The 17009-nt window shown below is 42.5% G+C and overlaps 1 protein-coding gene across 4 annotated transcripts in view; it reads right to left on the bottom strand.

Annotated features, from left to right (window-relative positions):
* The window catches only part of FNTB (farnesyltransferase, CAAX box, subunit beta), a 77793-nt gene that overhangs the window by 7705 nt on the left and 53079 nt on the right, over positions 1–17009 (bottom strand). For all 4 annotated transcript variants that reach the window (XM_081509931.1, XM_081509932.1, XM_081509933.1 and 1 more), the window contains 2 exons: positions 9675–9804; positions 6920–7052 (listed from right to left, as the gene is read on the bottom strand). In XM_081509931.1, coding sequence (XP_081366057.1) covers positions 6920–7052; positions 9675–9804 — 263 coding nt within the window. The remainder of the gene's footprint in view (positions 1–6919; positions 7053–9674; positions 9805–17009) is intronic.

The following is a 17009-nucleotide window of genomic DNA, read 5'->3' as shown; positions in this document are numbered from 1 at the left end:
CGAGCTTCTTCACTCTGAAGTTCAATCAGTGGTCAGAGAATCTGTGGACACGGTTATCAGGGGAGGAGGAGGGACAAATTACCACCCAGCAGATGTGCACGGAAACATTTATATGAGAATTGTTTTCAAAAATACACATATAGGATATGCATTAAGTCTTCAGTCAATTGTATACTTTGACCTGGGCTACAAAGGTAGTGAACAACCTGTAAATGGCAACTGAAAGCTAATTTTTCTGTCTTTTTTTATGTATTTTTCTATACAGGTATGATATTTCTGATCTTATGTCTTTCATTTAACTCTAGAGGCATACACTTTTCTGTTCTGCTACATAATCTTCATAACCATCATTCTGAAAAACCACAGAGTATTTCATTAAGTGGATACATGTAATGGCATCAATATAGGCACTGGACCCAAACTCTCACATATATGAGTAGAGAATCTTCTATGGTAAAAATTCGTCAAAGTTTATAGCTAATATGGTACATAAAAAGAAATTTCCAAAAAGAGTTGGAATGCAGAGTTCCAAAAACTGCATTAATTTTGGAATATTCATATACATAGACTACTACAGAAAATAATCATTTTCAGATTTCTTAAATGAGAGATGGGAGGAGAGATGGGGGCAGTCGGAAAGTGACCACTATCTCCTGGGTTGAGCCCTGGATGACGAGCACGGTTGGCTGATGTTTGGGGGCCGCGTACAAAAACCACTCATCTTCAACACTCAAGTCCCACCCAGCCCCTGAGATGCTCACACCGGAAGAGGCTCATGGGAACTGAGCCTGAGGAAGAGGAGCACAGTCAGGGCCCCCTTCTTGTGCTCAGCCCAGGACACATGCTTCCTGAAGTGCTCACAATATTGTAATTACTTTCCTCTTTGTTCTTTCTCCATCTGTGAGCACAGCACTGTAGGAAATACACACAGATATGATGGGACTTTTCTCTAGCATACTTGTTGCCAAGGCTGTTTCCAGTTCCTTGCAACCATAAAAAATGCCGCAGTAAACACCTCTGTGAATCTTCTCTATGTTTACGATTATTTTCTTGAAATAGATTCAAAGGAGTGGAATGATTCAGTTAAAATAGAATAAACATTTTTAAGGCTTTTCATAGATACTGATAAACTGCTCTAAGACTTTATATAGCTGCCAGTAAAATTTAAGATTTTTCCTGTACTACCTCCAGCATTGGTTACTTTTAAAAAGTTCTCAGTGATACATGTATATATACAACTGAATCACTTTGCCACATACCTGAAACTAACACACATTGTTAGGCTCAATAGATAGCCTCGATAAAGGACAGAAATGGTATGGACCTAACAGAAGCAGAAGATATTAAGAAGAGGTGGCAAGAATACACAGAAGGACTGTACAGAAAAGATCTTCACGACCAGATAATCACGATGGTGTGATCACTCACCTAGAGCCAGACATCCTGGAATGTGAAGTCAAGTGGGCCTTAGAAAGCATCACTACGAACAAAGCTAGTGGAGGTGATGGAATTCCAGTTGAGCTATTTCAAATCCTCAAAGGTGATGCTGTGAAAGTGCTGCACTCGATATGCCAGCAAATTTGGAAAACTCAGCAGTGGCCACAGGACTGGAAAAGGTCAGTTTTCGTTCCAATCCCAAAGAAAGACAATGCCAAAGAATGCTCAAACTACCGCACAATTGCACTCATCTCACATGCTAGTAAAGTAATGCTCAAAATTCTCCAAGCCAGGCTTCAGCAATACGTGAACCGTGAACTTCCAGATGTTCAAGCTGGTTTTAGAAAAGGCAGAGGAACCAGAGATCAAATTGCCAATATCCGCTGGATCATTGAAAAAGCAAGAGAGTTCCAGAAAAACATCTATTTCTGCTTTATTGACTATGCCAAAGCCTTTGACTGTGTGGATCACAATAAACTGTGGACAATTCTGAAAGAGATGGGAATACCAGACCATCTGACCTGTCTCTTGAGAAACCTGTATGCAGGTCAGGAAGCAACAGTTAGAACTGGACATGGCACAACAGACTGGTTCCAAATAGGAAAAGGAGTACATCAAGGCTGTATATTGTCACTCTGCTTATTTAACTTATATGCAGAGTACATCATGAGAAACGCTGGGCTGGAAGAAACACAAGCTGGAATCAAGATTGCCAGGAGAAATATCAATAACCTCAGATATGCGGATGACACTACCCTTATGGCAGAAAGTGAAGAAGAACTAAAGAGCCTCTTGATGAAGGTGAAGGAGGAGAGTGAAAAAGTTGGCTTAAAGCTCAACGTTCAGAAAACTAAGATCATGGCATCTGGTCCCATCACTCCATGGGAAATAGATGGGGAAACAGTGGAAACAGTGTCAGACTTTATTTTTTTGGGCTCCAGAATCACTGCTGATGGTGACTGCAGCCATGAAATTAAAAGACGCTTACTCCTTGGAAGGAAGATTATGGCCAACCTAGATAGCATATTTAAAAGCAGAGACATTACTTTGCCAACAAAAGTCCGTCTAGTCAAGGCTATGGTTTTTCCAGTGGTCATGTATGGATGTGAGAGTTGGACGGTGAAGAAAGCTGAGCGCCGCAGAATCGATGCTTTTGAACTGTGGTGTTGGAGAAGACTCTTGAGAGTCCCTTGGACTGCAAGGAGATCCAATCAATCCATCCTAAAAGAGATCAATCCTGGGTGTTCATTGGAAGGTCTGATGTTGAAGCTGAAACTCCAATACTCTGGCCACCTCATGCGAAGGGTTGACTCATTGGAAAAGACCCTAATGCTGGGTAGGATTGGGGGCGGGAGGAGAAGGGGACGACAGAGGATGAGATGGTTGGATGGCATCACCGACTCGATGGACATGGGTTTGGGTAGACTCCGGGAGTTGGTGATGGACAGAGAGGCCTGGCGTGCTGCAATTCATGGGGTCGCAAAGAGTCGGACACGACTGAGCAACTGAACTGAACTGAACTGAACACACATTGTTAATCAACTATGCTTCAGTATAAAATAAAAATAAGATCAAATATCACATATGGAAACAAGATTTCAGCATTTAAAATGTTAAAAAGAAAGAGTACTTGATTATTTATCTTGCTTTTAATTACTAATTAGGGTGACCTTTTTTCATAACTTGCTTACTAGTTGTATTTCCTTTTGAAAGTTTCCTGTGTCTTCTGAGATACGAGTGAATTTTATTAATCTAACTTTTTACTATATTAACCCTTTATCTGTATCATATGGTATACTTATTTCTCCCTTTTTGCTCTACTTTTTGGCAAAATGGGCTTTTTAAATTACATAAATATAGTTTACCTATATGCCACAATGACACTGTTGATTTTTCCTTTGTGATTTCTTCTTTTAAGAAGCACATTCAATGGGCACAGGGATGGCGGGGTGGAGGGGAGTGTGAAAATTCTAAAACTGATCACAGGGGTGTTTACACAACTCTGAAAACACTAAAAACTACTAAATCATACACTTCAAATCAGTAGATTGTTCAGTATGTAAATTATATCTCAAGAAAGCTGTTATTTTAAGAAGCATATTTATCAAACTTTAGGATTAACTGCATGAAACAGTATAAAATATACCTTTATTTCGTATCCTATAATAAATAAAAGACTGTTGCTGCTGCTGCTGCTAAGTCGCTTCAGTCGTGTCCGACTCTGTGCGACCCCATAGACGGCAGCCCACCAGGCTCCGCCGTCCCTGGGATTCTCCAGGCAAGAACACTGGAGTGGGTTGCCATTTCCTTCTCCAATGCAGGAAAGTGAAAAGTGAAAGTGAAGCCGCTCAGTCGTGTCCGACTCTTAGTGACCCTATGGACTGCAGCCTACCAGGCTCCTCCCTTCATGGGATTTTCCAGGCAAGAGTACTGGAGTGGGGTGCCATAAGGTAAATGATAACCTATCGCTAAAATTGGAACCTGAGAAGAAAATGCTATGTTTGTTATTAAATAGATTACAGTGTTGCAGTTATCTCCTACATTCCTCAAAGTTCTTAAACTCAACAAGAACTTCCTGAGATCCTGAATTTGCACATCAACACACATAATCACAGAGGGATAAAAGGAAATATGATTACAGAGTGATAACTGTGCCTTTTAAATCATTTATCCTTCTCCCTTAAAATACAGGTCCCCATTATAATGTCATTTTCCATTTCAAAGGTTCCTTTTATCTGAGAAATCAAAAGTTTTTCCAACAGTAACTGACAGGTACAGCCACATGGAGCTCAGTCTCACAGGTGGACAAATAGGGAGTACGTCCCAAGCCAGCAACCAGTAACTATCAATCCAAACAGAAACTCACAGGCCTGCTGTGGTCTTACTGCTGCACACACACACAAAAAGTGATTTAGTCAGCATTGGACATTTTAAATATATTAATAATAATTCGTTCTTCTACTCAAATACTATCTTCTATGCCTAAGGCAGCCACCTCATGGACTACTGACGGCCTGACCACCACTTGCCAAGTCAGGGATGGCCTGGGTTCATGTGCCACAGTGTGCTGATCCCACGTCATCGTTTTAATTATGAGTGTCAGCATCATCGCCTTTGAAAAATGTATTTGTTCACTTACTAAAATAAAAGTAATAACACACAAGGTAAAAGAACTGTGGTGTGGAAGAAGACTCTTGAGAGTCCCTTGGACAGCAAGGAGGTCAAACCAGTCCATCCTTAAAGAAATCAGTCCTGAATATTCACTGGAAGGACTGATGCTGAAGCTGAAACTCCAATACATTGGCCACCTGATGTGAAAAACTGACTCATTTGAAAAGACCCTGATGCTGGGAAAGACTGAAGGCAGGAGGAGAGGGGGACAACAGAGGATCAGATGATTGGATGGCATCACCGACTCAATGGACATGAGCTTGAGTAAACTCCGGGAATCGGTGATGGACGGGGAGGCCTGGGGTGCTGCAGTCCATGGGGTAGCAAAGAGTCAGACACAACTGAGCGACTTGAACTGAACTGAACAGTAGGATATAAAACTTTAAAAGTATGTTTCCTGGGACTTCCCTGGTGAATTGCATACATACTGCTTTGAAACCTAACTTTGACCACAGGATATTGTGAATATCTTTCTACGTCGCATCTCCTTCTGATTCCCAACATCAGTATTTTGTCCACCACTCAAAACTTCTTCCCAAATCCCTGCCTGGTCCAAGTCCAGTGTTTGCTAAGAAGTAAGCTACAGGCCTAATATGGGCCTCCTCCCAGGGAGTGATAAAAGCTGGAAGCACCAAAATTCACAGACAACTGACTTTCTTCCATAGGCAAATGTGGAAATATGATCAATCCTCCAGAACTTGTGCTGCTGCTGCTGCTGCTGCTGCTGCTGCTGCTAAGTCACTTCAGTCGTATTTGACTCTGTGTGACCCCATAGACGGCAGCCCACCAGGCCCCGCCGTCCCTAGGATTCTCCAGGCAAGAACACTGGAGTGGGTTGCCATTTCCTTCTCCAATGCATGAAAGTGAAAAGTGAAAGTGAAGTCACTCAGTCGTGTCTGACCCTTCGCGACCCCATGGACTGCAGCCTACCAGGCTCCTCCGTCCATGGGATTTTCCAGGCAAGGGTACCGGAGTGGGTTGCCATTGCCTTCTCCGGAACTTGTGCTATAATAAGCAAAATGTGAAGCAGGGACCCCGTGAAGACTTGGGCAGGTAGGTTCTTGTTACCCTCTCACCAGATTCTCCTGGCAGCTACAGAATGACTGCATCTTATCCCTTCCAGGGACAGGCTTGTGAAAGGTGGAGGGTGTTACCAGAGGTTTGACCTCACCAGTTCCAAAAACATAGATCACTAAAACCCCAAGTTATTTCTTGTTTTGAAACACTGGGCTCTCAGGGAATTTCTGATTTCCTACTATAGTGTTCAAAGCAGAGACCATGCAGGCTCAAGTCAGTGGGAGAACTCAGCTCAGCACCTTGAAACTGGGGCTCTAGGCAGAGGAATCTTAGGACAGGCCACGACAGGGAAGGTGGAGTGACGGGGAGGATGGGATGACGGGGACATAGGAAAGAGCCTCTACTTCAAATAAGAAACTGATGCAAGGGGCTCAGAAAAAAACAACCAAACAAGAGAAAGTTGTGTGTCTGGCAAGTGGGTGGGCGGGAGTGGGGGGCAGTAGAAAAGAATTGTATCTCTACATTTGAGCAAAGAATAACCCAACTACTAAGCTTCCTTCTGGGCCAAGGGATCGTACTCCAAGACTGATCAGCACGCAGCAGGGCTGCCATGACTGCCCCTCTTCCACTGGTTTCCTTCCTGTTCTCACATGAAGTAAATGAGAAAGATGATTCAGGAAGCAGCCTGAGATTTCAAGAGGTAACAAGGGAAGGCTCCCAGAAATTTGCTATTTCTCTGCTTGGATTTGCATTCCCATATGAGGTCCCACAGAGATGACGAACCCAGGTCTCTCTACTCCAGTGGTATGGGGGTTGGGGGTGGGGAGGCAGTACTAACCTGCATCCAGGATTCTTCAGTGAATCTAAAATATGACACTTCTAATGGCAGCCACCACGCAGCCAGCCTGGCATGGTGGGTCTTTGCTCCAGGGGTTCTTTCTGCCTTTTTGGCACCTTTGTGACCACGTGCACAGTGTGGGTTTTCAGTCTGACATGACTCACACAAAGCTCTGCATGGGAACCTGTGGCTTCACACTCAGCTGAGGGGGCGGTTACCATGCGGCCAGGGGCCCACCTCCTCCCTGCCACAACCGGAGTGAAGCAGCAGTGACTTCCGAACCCAAGGACAAAATCCTAGCTGGCACATGCGTGCCTAGGGCGGGAAGGTCCACACTAGGCACTCAAAATCCAGGATGGACAGAGCCTGTTTCAACCCCTCTAACCAAGCACCCTGGCCTCTGACTCAGTCAGCAGCCGAGGGGAGCCGCCAGCCCCGCCAGCACCCCGGGCTCACCTTGGGCGTGCAGCGCGCGGTGAAGCAGGGGCAGGAGACCCGCCTGCCAGAAGGAGTAGCAGCCGTCCACCAGCTTGTTGCAGCGGCCCTGAAATCCACCTTCAAACCTCATCTGCCGGCTTGTCACCCATTGCTGAGCGTGAGACAGAGAAGAGAGAGGCGCCAGAGGTTAAAAGAAACACGTGATCCAGCCAGCTCTCCAGAGGCCGGTCTGCTAGGGAGCATTCCGAGGTTTTGGCTTCTCAGCTCCGGTTCCCGTGCTTTGACCTCAGACTTCCTTGCCCTCAACGTCACAGAGGGCTCTACACTGCAACAGCTAGTTTAACCCTCTGGAGGCAACCAACATGAATTCCTGCTCGGGGCCTAACAGACAATTAATCGCCTTTCTTTGGTTCCAAGAGGGTTCTGGTGCTGAAAGAACAAAGGTGCCAACCTGGCCTGGAAGGAGACCTGCAATAACGCCTCTTAATAAACAAGGTGTAACTGGGAATTTTCAGGCCAGACCACCGGTGGCTCGCTTCTATTCACTTTCCTTGCTCAGGGGAGTTTATTAAAAGCAGATAAATGGAATTTTGTGCTACAGGTCATCAGATGATTTCACACCATTTTTGGCGAGGAAATTCACCGCAGGTTTCTTAGCACGGCCCTCGGCACTTGCAGAACCAGGGGCAGAAGCCACTAGCCCTGGTGAACGAGGATGGCTCTGTGCCCTCTAGCCAGTCTGCTGCTCCAGGGCACACTGGCTGGCTGTGAACTTTGCTGTGAACCTGTAAAATGGCTCTTGGTGTCACTCAGTGGTCACACGTGATACATTCCTCCCTTATCTCCAAGTTTTCTAAACACACGCTACTTCGAACATCAAGAGAGTCAAGGGCTTGGCCTCGAGGAATGAGCAGACAGCTGTCTGAGCAGATAATACTTCCATGTCCCTCCCGCCCCTCAAGACAGTTCCAGCCACCAGCCAGGATCTCAAGGAGCTGCTGCACTAAACTGAAAGGTACAGAGGAGGGCATCCCCCTGGACCTATGTTCTACTACACTGAGTTCCTAAAATGAGTCACTGAAGACCCCCTTTGGAAGAACCAGTCCAGCCCTCCTTTAATTAACAATTGTAGAGTTTAGATTATATCCCTGTTCAAGGCAACACCACCCATAGAGTCACAATCCTAAAATTCTTAGAAAGACACAATAAAAACTGCACTGCAGGTACACACTAATATATCCCCAGTCAGTCTTACATGAACCAATGCTTTAGGACTGATGCCATCTAATGAAAGTAGGCGAAGCATTACTCGAGAAAACAGGCACTACAAGAGGGAGTCCATTCTTCATTTTTGCTTACCACACAGATTAAGTGTTTATAAGCCAGACTAAATAATTTTTTTTCAGTGCCTAAGCCCATGGATTTATTCTGTTTCCCTTTGCTATATGAATTCATAAAATCCTTCAGATATGGGTCCTAGTTCTCCCAGAGCAAACAGAAGGGAGGGAGTAGTTTGGGTAAGAAGGATGCACCTACTACATACCGGGCTGTTTTATGTACATTATCTTCTCTGACCTTCAAAGAACTATTACCTCTACCTTATGGAGAAAAAGAGTTGAAGTTAAAACAGATTAGACAATTTTCCCAAGGTCACATGGCTATGAAGTGACAGAGAAAAGGTTCAAATCCAGAACACTGTTACTGGAACTGAGACATCTGCTTACTTCTTATTTCTGCCTGGGAGATGGGGCTTTTATGTTTCACACCTTGTTAGTGAACAGGTTTTTAAATGTCTGATAAACTCTAAGTCTATGCATAAAGTTGGCCATTTGGGCATAAACCCTTCAGGCTTTAAGAACCTTCAAGAAGAGTATGCTACAGGAGGCTTCCTAAAGGCCAAGACAAAATGCCACTGTCATACCTGTACAGGGAAATTATAAACTCTCTTGGGACCCCATGATGGGTCTCACAACAGTTCCTACAACAGCAACCTGACATCTGAACTTAGTGAGAGGAGATGAATGTCAGTTGCAGCTGATTTGCTTTGAGGTCATGATCAGGGAGTAAAAGCTTCACCAAAGACAGCTCCTTGGTGGCTGTGTGTGTGTGTATACCAGGCCTCCAATGATAATTTAGCTACAATCTAACAAGTCCCTGAAGCTGACTGCATTCTGGATAACAAGTTCACTCTGAATAATGGGCAGGAGCTTGGATGTGAGACATAAATGCCTGGGCCACCCACTCTGTGTATTCCCAGCTGTGACCAGGCCATGGAAAGGTAGCTACTAACCACTCACATAGTGCGGTGGGTAATAAAAGCTCAGCTTCAAAATGCCTCAAAGCTCTTCTCATAACTTCTTCTCCCAGAAGAATCTTTCTAAGACATGTGAAAACCTCTAGTTTTAAGGGACTGAAGCTATACTCTCCTAGAAGTAGGAGGCAGGGACTGTGGCCCTCCCCAGATGTCTGAGGGACTCAAGAAGGCTCTGGGGCGGGCCGAACACACGATGTCGAAAGTTCAGAGCAGGAAGAAGGAAAGGCAGGAGGAAGGGAGCCGAGACAGAGAAGATGCTCACTCCCTGCACTCTCTCATGACAGTGCTGGGCGACCCAACAACTGCATCTGAAGCTTTGTTACAGGACTGTCAGCCCAGAGCTCAAGGTAGGAACTGCTAGCTCTTCACACAGCCAAATGTCCCTGACACTGGCATGTCTGAGCGGTCACATCCCAGGGGCCTGGGGCCTGAGGGGAAGACAGATCACCAAGTACTTACTAGTAAACTCTTCAAGTTCAAGGAGCGCTCCTTCTTGAGGATGACCAGCGCAGCCAGGCCACAGAACGTGTAGCCGCCATGGGCTTCCATTCCTGGTACCCCGCCAATCCCACCTTCCCAATTCTGACACCTGGGAGGAGGTCGAGAAAACCTGACTGAGTGTCAACCAATGAGCACCCTGGACCGCAAAGTGTGAAGTGGCTCAGCTTATAAACTGCTGCAACTATACTCAGTATCTTGTGATAAACTATAATGGAAAAGAATATGAAAAAGAATATATATATAAATATATAATGGAATTAATTTGCTTACACCTGAAACACAACATTATAAATCAACTCTTCTAATTCTATTTTAAAAATTGCAACTATGAATGGAAAGATGCCAGCTAATTAACTTTTAGAAATGCCCCTTCCTCCACCTGCAATGTGGGAAACCTGGGTTTGATCCCTGGTTTGGGAAGATCCCCTGGAGAAGGGAACGGCTACCCACTTCAGTATTCCAGCCTGGAGAATTCCATGGACTGTAAAGTCCATGGGGTTGCAAAGAGTTGGACACAACTGAGCAACTTTCACACTTTCCTCCAAAAAAAAAAGGAAACATAGTCTACTAACGAACATGGTACCTCAAATCATTACTTTTTGGAAAGAGTTATAAAATCATATGTACACTGTGATAACCATCAGGTTAAAAGAAAGTTGAAAAATAATTGCTAATTATGGTTATCTTTTAATACAAATCTATTGCTGATACCTTTCCTCTTTATTTTTCTGTGTTTTCAAAAGGATTCCAGAATGAACATACATACCTTTATAGCTATATAAAATAAATTTATTTTTCCAAATTACAAGTTCCTATATTTTCAAATTATTATTATAATAATTATTATTGGGATTATACTATAAGATAGATAATGTAAGATAACATAGAAAATATGACTGTATTTTCTAGTCGTAAAAACTTAATATTCTTTGGCCCAGCAATATTAGGGTCATTTCTAGGAATTAAAGGGATCCCCTGATAGCTCAGTTGGTAAAGAATTCATCTGCAATACAGAAGACCTGGGTTCGATCCTTGGGTTGGAAGATGCCCTGGAGAAAGGAAAGGCTACCCATTCCAGTATTCTGGCCTAGAGAATTCCATGGACTGTATAGTCCATGGGGTAGCAAAGAGTCCGACCCGACTGAGCGACTTTCACTTTTCACTTTCTAGGAATTAATCCTACAAAGTAAGTACGAATGTGTCCAAAGATCAGATTATAAGAATGTTTATTGTATCCCCATTTATAATAGTGAAATACTAGAAACAACTCAGAAACTCAATAGTAAAGGAAAGGTTATATAAATTATGATATATCTATATAATGTCATTTAAAATGACATTACAGACGTATACTTTAAAATGTTCCAAATACATTACATGAAAAAGTCATAAAATGATAATGTACTGCATGATTTTTCTGGAATTCTGGAAAGATAAGAAACAAATGAGTGGTTGGTGACTTTAGCTTTTCTTTTTGCATGTCTTAATAAACCTGTTTTATCTGTGATATAAAGAAATTTTCCTTTCCGTATATTTTCATATAACATAGAATTTTACTTCCAATGATCTACAGATATGTATGTAGAGTCACATTCCCTACAGGCGTGTCTGCCTCACAAATCCTCAGAGGTGTACAGGTCAATGAGCACTTAATCCAACTTCCGGGTGGAAGAAAAAGGAATCTGCAGTACTTCCTGTCTTCCAGGCAACCTCTCATTAAAGGAGAGGCCTTGGGAATTCAGAGGCCTTTTTCAGAGAGGCTTGATAACCTCAGATATACAGATGACACCACCCTTATGGCAGAAAGTGAAGAACTAAAGAGCCTCCTGATGAAAGTGAAAGAGGAGAGTGAAAAAGTTGGCTTAAAACTCAACATTCAGGGGGACTTCCCTGGGGGTCCAGTGGTTAAGACTTTGCCTTCCAATGCAAAGGTGTGGGTTCGATCCTTGGCTGGGGAGTTAAGACCCCACATGCCTCGTGGCTTAAAAACCAAAACGTGCAACTGAAAACTCAACATTCAGAAAACTAAAATCATGGCATCCAGTCCCATCACTTCATGGCAAATAGATGGGGAAACAATGGAAACAGTGACAGACTTTATTTTGGGGGGCTCCAAAATCACTGCAGATGGTGACTGCAGCCATGAAATTAAAAGACACTTGCTCCTTGGAAGAAAAGTTATGATCAACCTAGACAGCATATTAAAAAGCAGAGACATTTCTTTGCTGACAAAGGTCCGTCTAGTCAAAGCTATGGTTTTTCCAGTAGTCATGGATGGATGTGAGAGTTGGACTATAAAGAAAGCTGAGGGCCGAAGAATTGATGCTTTTGAACTGTGGTGTTGGAAAAGACTCTTGAGAGTCTCTTGGACTGCAAGGAGATCCAACCAGTCCATCCTAAAGGAAATCAGTCCTGAATATTCATTGGAAGGACTGATGCTGAAGCTAAAACTCCAATACTTTGACCATCTGATGTGAAGAACTGACTCATTGGAAAAGACCCTGATGCTGGGAAAGATTGAAGGTGGGAGGAGAAGGAGACGACAGAGGATGAGATGGTTGGATGGCATCGCTGACTCAATGGACGTGGGTTTGAGTCAAGTCCGGGAGTTGGCGATGGACAGGGAGGCCTGTCGTGCTGCAGTCCATGGGGTCGCAAAGAGTCGGACACAACTGAGCGACTGAACTGAACTAAACTGAGGCCCAGGGAGTTCACAGCAGAGAGTCAAAAACTGGCTGCTGCCCCCTGAATAGCTTCTTCAGCATCCTCCATCCCTCAACCCCATGGCCACCCAAAGACACACAATCCAAATTTTCTTTCTAATGCATCTGGCTTCTTGGAGCATAGGAACAGCTCAAGTTTGAAAGGTCTGATGAGTGAAGAATATGCAAGAGACCCCTTAATTTTTTTTTCTTAACTTTTCTTAACTCAGCTTTAAAATTTTTTTGAGGTTAAAAAAAAAAGTATTAAGAATAAACAATAAAAAGTTATGATTCCTGCTGGGCCTGAACTCTTAGTTTCTCTCACCAGCAGTAACCACTGACAGTTTCTATGTCTCAGTCTCTTTCTTTCCACACACACACACACACACAATATGCATTTATTTACATATTCCACTTTCCATTCCTTTGTTTTCACATGCATGAGAGCAATTTAGCAAAATTCTTTGGGAGTTTCTTCTAGCTAAATATAATGGATTGAAAAGAGCCCAGTAAAATGAAAGTAAAGGAATTTTAAAAAAGGACAAACCCATAAGGATCAAGAGACGAGGAGAGGATATGAATACAGACAGGGCATAACAAAATTGTGAAAGCCGGAAAAGGATGAAGATAAGAAGTAACTGACTTAACAGAGCCAAAAACCTACACCAGCCCTGGGAGGGAAGGAGGGATGAAACGACAGAAAGCAAGGTGATGTTCTCCGATGACAGGTTGAGGGACGGAAGCTACCCCTAAAGTGGGAAGCTTTTAACTGAGTTGACTGGTGGTAAACTGATAACGAGACTCAGTTAGACCTCCAGGTACCCAGCAGATGGGAGGTTGCAGGGGCTTAATCAAGAAGTATGAATTCCAGGATTTCCAGCACAGCTGAGAGCAGGTAGAGGTACTGTACTGAGCAGGAGGATTAAGTGGGAGTCTATGATCTGAATGAAAGCACTCCCAACTCCTTTCCCTGTTGTTGTTGTTGTTTAGTCGCTATGTCGTGTCTGACTCTTTGCAACCCCATGGACTATAGCCTGCCAGGCTCCTCCATCCATGGGATTTTTCCAGGCAAGAATACCTAAGTGGGTTGCCACTTCCTTCTCCAGGGGATCTTCTCGACCCAGGGATCAAACCCACGTCTCCTTCACTGGAAGGTGGATTCTTTACTGCTGAGCCACCAGAGAAGCCCCCTTCCCCTATTAGAGTTCACAAAGCTGGCTGCCAGCTTCATACCATAACCAGGAATCTGGAAGGCTCTCTACAGAAATCGATAAGCCCAAGGGAAAAATCCTATGGATACTGATATATGAGAATTCCCTCATGAATGGCTGGATCCCAGGCCACTCTGGCAAACATAGCTCTCTATCAGCTTTCTAGCACCCGACTCTTAAATATGAACATCAGACATTTGAGCAAAGGCTCTTACATGAAAGAGATTTTTATGTAAACATGACATAGAAATAAAACAAATAAAAATAAATTGGAAGAAATAACATAAGGAGCAGAAGTAAACTTTTTAAACACTACAAGGACAAAATATCCCTGAAACAAGAACAAGAGAGTACATAAAAAAGAAGCATTCTTTTTTTATATAAATGGAGATTAAAAATAAGCTTTGAAAAATTTTACATAGAATTACATAAATAAAAACTCAATAGAAGGATTAGAAGATAAAAAGTAAGGGAATCTCTTAGTAAATATGGAAGTAAAGTACATGCAATTCTAGCCTGAAGATACCTGCTGAGTACCCAGCACCATGAACAACAACAAAAAATCCTATCATGGCTCATCATCATGAATTTTCCAAACAGCAAGAATAAGAGAAATAAGACAGAAACAGACAATGGATTGGGAATACAGTGGACTGGGAGGTAGTAATGCACAGTGGATACCATAACAAGTTTTACCACTTAAATTTCTTTGTATTTCAGCTTAATATCAAATTCAATATCCCATCATTTGACGCATATGGAGACTATGACATGGAGAAGTTAAACAACTTGACCAAGGCACAAAGCTAATAAATGACAAAACTGGGCTTCAAACCCAGGCAGTCAGAATCCTGAAAATGTTAATAACTACATGCTCTGGACAAAACACACTAAAACTACTTCCTGAAGTCTCAGCAAAAGAAAAAAGGTGGGGATTTGAAAGTTGGAACAGTCAGTCCCTCCCCTCCCCCATTCCTCCCTTTTCTTTTTTTTTTCTGATTTGCCCTGAGGATGGCTACAGTTGCCCAACAGTGGCAAGCAGATCAGTGGAAGGCAGATGAAACTGAAAGCCCCATATTTCTGGCAAGAAGAACCACAATGACAGAAATTGATGATGAATCCCAGAAAGAGGAGAGTCAGAGAAGGAAAACACCAAATTCCATGTTTAAACTGCGCTCAAGTTTCTACCTGACTCTGAATCACGCATGCACTGGACAAACTGAAAGCAGTTTCTAACTAAGAAGCTGAGCCCCTGCCCACTGCAATCAACTAACCAAGTTGACTGCCTGCTAGAAGAAAAAGATCAACACTCTTTAAAGCAATCTAATGTCTCCAATTTCTACAATATAACATCACAACGTCCAGTGATGCGAGCTAAGTCATTTCAGTCATGTCTAACTCTTTGCAACCCTATGGACCATAGCCCACCAGGCTCTTCTATCCATGAGATACTCCAAGCCAGAATACTGGAGTGGGTTGCCATGCCCTCCTCAGGGGATCTTCCTGACCCAGGGGTTGAACCCATGTGTCTTACGTTTCCTGCATTGGCAAGTGGGTTCTTTACCACTAGTGCCACCTGGGAAGCCATAATGTCCAGGATACAATCCAAACACCACTTGACACCGGCACTCAGGAAAAGGTGACATGTCGACTTCGAGATAGCCAGATGTTGAAATTTCCAGGCAAGAATTTTAAAACAGATGTTATAATTTTATATTTAGCTTTATGAAAAAAAATATACTTGTAATGAATGAAAAAATGGGAAATCTCAACTGAAAAACAGAAGATATAAAAAAGAACCAAACCCAGGCCATCTAGCTCAAAAGGGTATATTCTCAATGTTTAAACTAGAGCTCCCTTACTATTAAGCATTACATACCAAGTCCTCAGTAAAGGTTGGCTATCATTATGATCAGCCTTTTTAACAATGACACTGGAAGCCATAAGATAATGGAGCAATGCTTAAAAAATCTGAAGGAATACAATTTATAGTTTTCAATTTAGAAGTCTCTAACCAAATAAACTAGCCACCAAGTGTGAGACTAGAATAAAAATAATTGCAAAATCTTAAAAAATGTATCTCCCAAGTTCTCTGTTTTGGGATCTGTTGGAATAAGTGATTCATTCAAATGAGTAAGTAAACCAGGAGAAAGGAGGACTGGGGCTTTAACAAAGCAGAGAAGTGAAGTGAATTTCATGCTGAAAGGAAGCTTCTGGATGCCTGCTGTGCAGCAAGCTGAGGTCAATATGTCCAGACTGAAGCAGGGGAGCAGAGGCCCCAGGGTAGACAACTCGAAACACACGAGCACACACACATACACAAACACATATACACAAAAGAGAACTGATACATTACCTGAATTGTTTGACCATATTGAGAGTAATTTTATAGCTCTGGCAGAAAATGTGGAATTAGGAGGTAATGATTAATTCCAGAGGGAAAAAAGTCATACAAAAAAAGTAAATATGATCATAGTATATCATTTGGTTTAGCTGAAAATTGTATTTTCATAGCAGTAAGTACTACTTTGATAAAAATTAAGATATAAAAAATAAAACAATACAGCTTGGCTATAATTCCTCGATAGTACATATAAACCTACTATACCTTTTTTTTTTTAATTATGAAATAATTGGAAGGATCCAGGAAAGTATAGCAAATAATATATAGAACATATGTGTATCTAACACCAACCTTTGATTTAGCCATATGCATTTCAGGTTTCTTTTTTTTAATTTTAAACAAATAAACAGTTACAGATACAACTGAAGTCTCCTGAGTGAGTACAAGTACACATGTGTGCATGCTAAGTCACTTCAGTTGTGTTCAACTCTTTGCGACCCTACAAACTGTAGCCCACCAGGCTCCTCTGTCCATGGGCTTTTCCAGGCCAGAATACTGGAGTGGGTTGCTGTGCCCTCCTCCAGGGGATCTTCCCCCTCCAGGGATTGAACCTGAGTCTCCTCCACTGGCAGGTGGGTTCCTTACCACTAGCGCCATCTAGGAAGCCCAAGTAGAAGTGCAGACTTCCTGTAATCTCATTTTGTTTGCTTTCTTCCCAGAAGTAACCACCATTCTAAATTTGGTGCTTATTCTTTCCAGCATGTTTTTATATTACTACATGTGATTCTTCCCATAAACAATACAGAATTGTTTTGCATGTTTTCAAATTTCCAGTCAATGTGCTAATCTTCATGTTTTCTTTAACATTCTTTTTTTTTTTACACTAGATTAACACTATTAAACTCAACAGTGTTCTGAGATTCACCCATATTGATACATGTAGCTTTAGTTCATTCATTTTAATTGCTATATTATATTCCAATGTGACCACATCACAACTCATTTATCCATCTCATGCTTATGAACGTTTAACCCG

Source organism: Giraffa tippelskirchi, chromosome 7, assembly GCF_054371585.1.
Source record: "Giraffa tippelskirchi isolate mGirTip1 chromosome 7, T2T-mGirTip1v1.2.pri, whole genome shotgun sequence".
NCBI classification, from domain to species: Eukaryota; Metazoa; Chordata; class Mammalia; order Artiodactyla; family Giraffidae; genus Giraffa; species Giraffa tippelskirchi.
The sequence above is the reverse complement of the archived record's forward strand: the minus strand, read 5'-3'. Positions and strand labels throughout refer to the sequence as shown.